Source organism: Oncorhynchus kisutch, unplaced genomic scaffold (assembly GCF_002021735.2).
Source record: "Oncorhynchus kisutch isolate 150728-3 unplaced genomic scaffold, Okis_V2 scaffold856, whole genome shotgun sequence".
Lineage (NCBI taxonomy): Eukaryota > Metazoa > Chordata > Actinopteri > Salmoniformes > Salmonidae > Oncorhynchus > Oncorhynchus kisutch.
Genome location: NW_022262801.1, coordinates 110,001 through 114,046, shown reverse-complemented (window position 1 = coordinate 114,046; position 4,046 = coordinate 110,001). Strand labels below are relative to the sequence as shown.

Genomic DNA, 4,046 nt, shown 5'->3' with positions numbered 1-4,046 from the left:
TCTGTGTGTCTGTCTGTCTGTCTGTCTGTCTAATCAGACACCATGCTGTGCTGTTCTGCCTGTCGGCATGTCTGTCGGCCTGTCTGTCTGTCTGTCTAATCAGACACCATGCTGTGCTCTTCTGCCTGTCGGCATGTCTGTCGGCCTGTCTGTCTGTCTGTCTAATCAGACACCATGCTGTTCTGTGTGTCTGTCTGTCTAATCAGACACCATGCTGTTCTGTGTGTCTGTCTGTCGGCCTGTCTGTCTGTCTGTCTGTCTGTCTGTCTGTCTGTCTGTCTGTCTGTCTGTCTGTCTGTCTGTCTGTCTGTCTGTCTGTCTGTCTGTCTGTCTGTCTGTCGGCCTGTCTGTCTGTCGGCCTGTCTGTCTGTCTGTCTGTCTGTCGGTCTGTCGCTGACGGCCCGTCTCTGTAGCCGCTACACGAACACGACAGCCAGTCATATAAATTCAGAATCATATACAGTCTCCTCTGGGGCTGTGTGGTCATGTATGGTCTGGTCATGCCAACAGGTCTTGTATACATTAAAACAAGGCAAGTTTATGGTCCGGTGCCAATGTAACCCTAAGCCTCCGTATCAGCCACCCAAGCACTAGATTTAAGTGACTACATCAGACCTGGGTTCAAATAGTATTTGCTTTATTTAAAATACTTCACTGCGCTTTTCTGAGCTTGCCTGACACAACTGAACTAAGGGTGTAGACCCAAAAGTGCAAACCTCTCCCATCTGTCACTCCAGGAAGACATAATCAAATGCTCAGATTATTTTGAAGGAAACAAGTACTACTTGAACCAAGGTCTCTACTACAGTGTACTTCTGCCTGTGTGATTCTATGATATCACATGTTTCTTCTCTGCCTGCCACTGCTGGGCAAACTGTCGGCTGGTTGCAACAACACTGACGTGCAATCAGACTGAAGCCCTGTGCCAAGAAGTGAGGAGCGCAGTAAATTACCAGCTGACGAAAGAATGGAAAAAGGTGTGTTTTGTGTTTTCTCCCTGGGACCGTCGGGAGGCTAGAATCGAGGGGTGAAGGGAGAGAGTCTTTTCCCTGCTGTTCTGTGGATGCAGCCTGGGATACAGACCTAATGGATTCTCCCCGGCAATGAACCAGTATTCAGGCTGCTGTCCAGAGCAAAGAGGGAGGGAGGGAGGGGAGGGAGGGAGCCACCTGAGATGTTTTCCACAGTACTGGCCTGGAGATTAGGAAGGAAGGAAGGGATGGAGGAGGGGTGGAGGGATAGGGAGGGAAGAGAGTGAATAGTAGGGGTGGGGTGGGATGGAAAGGGGAAGAAAGGAGAAAGAGGTGGAGAAGGAAAGAGAGAGGAAGAGAGAAGAGATGGGGTGAAGGGGAGGGATGGATAGAGGGATAGAGAAAGAAGAAGGAAAGAGAGAGGAAGAGAGAAGAGAGGGGGTGAAGGGGAGGGATGGATAGAGGGATAGAGAAAGAGAGAAGAGAGGGGGTGAAGGGGAGGGATGGATGGATAGAGGGATAGAGAAAGAAGAAGGAAAGAGAGAGGAAGAGAGAAGAGAGGGGGTGGGGTGAAGGGGAGGGATGGATAGAGGGATAGAGAAAGAGGTAGAGAAGGAAAGAGAGGAAGAGAGAAGAGATGGGGTGAAGGGGAGGGATGGATGGATGGATAGAGGGATAGAAAAAGAGAGAAGAGAGGGGGTGAAAGGGAGGGATGGATGGATAGAGAGATAGAGAAAGAAGAAGGAAAGAGAGAGGAAGAGAGAAGAGAGGGGGTGAAGGGGAGGGATGGATAGAGGGATAGAGAAAGAGGTGGAGAAGGAAAGAGAGAGGAAGAGAGAAGAGATGGGGTGAAGGGGAGGGATGGATAGAGGGATAGAGAAAGAGGTAGAGAAGGAAAGAGAGGAAGAGAGAAGAGATGGGGTGAAGGGGAGGGAGGGAGGGAGGGATGGATAGAGGGATAGAGAAAGAGGTAGAGAAGGAAAGAGAGGAAGAGAGAAGAGATGGGGTGAAGGGGAGGGATGGATAGAGGGATAGAGAAAGAGGTAGAGAAGGAAAGAGAGAGGAAGAGAGAAGAGATGGGGTGAAGGGGAGGGATGGAGGGATTAATGAATCTTTCTCTCTCTCTGACAAGCGGTACCGGAGGACCAAGTCTAAGACCAAAAGGCTCCTTAACAGCTTCTATCCCCAAGCCAAAAGACTGCTGAACAGCTCATCAAATGTCCACCGGACTATTTACACATTGACCCCCCCCTGTCCCTGTCCCCGTCCCCGTCCCCCGTCCCTGTCCCCCGTCCCCCGTCCCCGTCCCCCGTCCCCCGTCCCCGTCCCCGTCCCCCGTCCCCGTCCCCCGTCCCCGCCCCCGTCCCCCGTCCCCGTCCCCCGTCCCCGTCCCCTGTCCCCGTCCCCGTCCCCGTCCCCGTCCCCCGTCCCCGTCCCTGTCCCCGTCCCCCGTCCCTGTCCCCCGTCCCCGTCCCCGTCCCCGTCCCCCGTCCCCCGTCCCCGTCCCCGTCCCCCGTCCCCGTCCCCGTCCCCCGTCCCCGTCCCCGTCCCCGTCCCCTGTCCCTCTCCATTTGTTCTAACACTGCTGCTACTCGCTGTTTATTATCTGTTTATTATCACTTTACCCCGCACATCGACTTGGTACTGGTACCCCCTATATATAGCCTCCTTATTGTCATTTTATTGTGTTACTATTATTTTTTACTTTAGTTAATTTGGTAAATAAACTCTTAACTCTTTCTTGAACTGCAGTGTTGGTTAAGGGCTTGTAAGTCAGCATTTCATGGTAAAGTCTACACTTGTTGTATTCGGTGCATGTGACAAATAAAGTTTGATTTGATTTGTTGTTGCTGTTTTGTGTTTGTCAAACCCCACAGCCTCAGACCCTCTCTCAGAGCCGTGGCGAATCGTGTCGTTCCGAGTAACCCAATTCCAACCCCGCACCCCACCAAAATTTCAACACACTTTAGATTACTGTCAAACATCCACACTGCCTGCCTTTTTGGGGGATTGGTTGCCATGGCGATCGACAACAACAGCGTACACACACACACAGGAGAGGGCGGCAACAGGCAGTCAATTTTCCCTCCGGCATGCCCCCCTCTCTCTCTCCGTACCCCTCGCCCCTCTGCCCAGTGTCTGCCTGCCCCTCTTCTCACCACTTCTGACCTGTTTCAACCCAGCAGCACTGCAGACAACACTGGCCCACTGTGGCCACACGGGAAAACTGCTCAACCACAACAAAAGGCCTCTTTATGATTAGCTCACACACACAATGTCGCTCTCTCACTCAGTCACTCGGTCACTAATGTGTTTTAACTAGGATGAAGTCGTCTCTAGACACTGATCTTGGGTCAGTTGGATTATGATTTGTGGTTCTTACCTCCTTTCGTTGTCGTCGAGGTGAGCAAACAGCACGTTCTTGGAGATGGCCTTGGCCAGAGCAGTCATGGTCTTGTAGTCTTTAGGAATCACCTGAGGAACAACATAGCAAACAGGAACCAGACTTCAGCACCTTCATCACAGACAGTGGAATTGATGGGATTCCATTTAATACTGTACACATTGTCTTTCCTATCTGTCATGTCTACATGGCTAAAAAGCTTTTTTTAAAGTTCCCCCAAAAAACTTTATTGAAAAGAAAAGTAAAATCTAGAGCTGTACACATGAAGCCAGGCACATGCACATACATCAACATAGCTCAATGCACAGATTTAAGCACATTACAGTATATTTTAAATAAACCCAACTGTCTGTACATATTGGAATGCAACCCATCTGTTTGACTCAGATCAGTGTACGTGTGTGTGTGTGTGTGCCAGTATGTGTGTGCGCCAGTGTGTGTGTGTGTGTGTGCGTGCGTGCGTGCGTGTGTGTGTGTGCGTGTGCGTGTGTGTGCGTGTGCAGCCCTTCGCTGTGAGGTCACGAGGCCATGTGCTCATTCATAAAACATGCATTTTCATGTCCATGTCTGAACCAAAGGACTGTTTGGGGGAATGATGCGGGCCAGCCACATTTCCTCAGAGCCCACTACAAAGACTACTGCCTCTGTATTTAAGGAAAGATGTTCTAGGG

The 4,046-nt window shown here is 50.9% G+C and overlaps 1 protein-coding gene across 1 annotated transcript in view; it reads right to left on the bottom strand.

The window, feature by feature from the left end:
• Nucleotides 1-3,324: 3,324 nt before the first annotated feature.
• Nucleotides 3,325-4,046, bottom strand: part of LOC116362652 (cAMP-dependent protein kinase type I-beta regulatory subunit) — a 50,325-nt gene continuing 49,603 nt past the window's right edge. Inside the window, exon 4 of the mRNA XM_031816703.1 lies at nt 3,325-3,446. Within this exon, the coding sequence (XP_031672563.1) occupies nt 3,351-3,446 (96 nt within the window). The 3' untranslated portion in view covers nt 3,325-3,350. The remainder of the gene's footprint in view (nt 3,447-4,046) is intronic.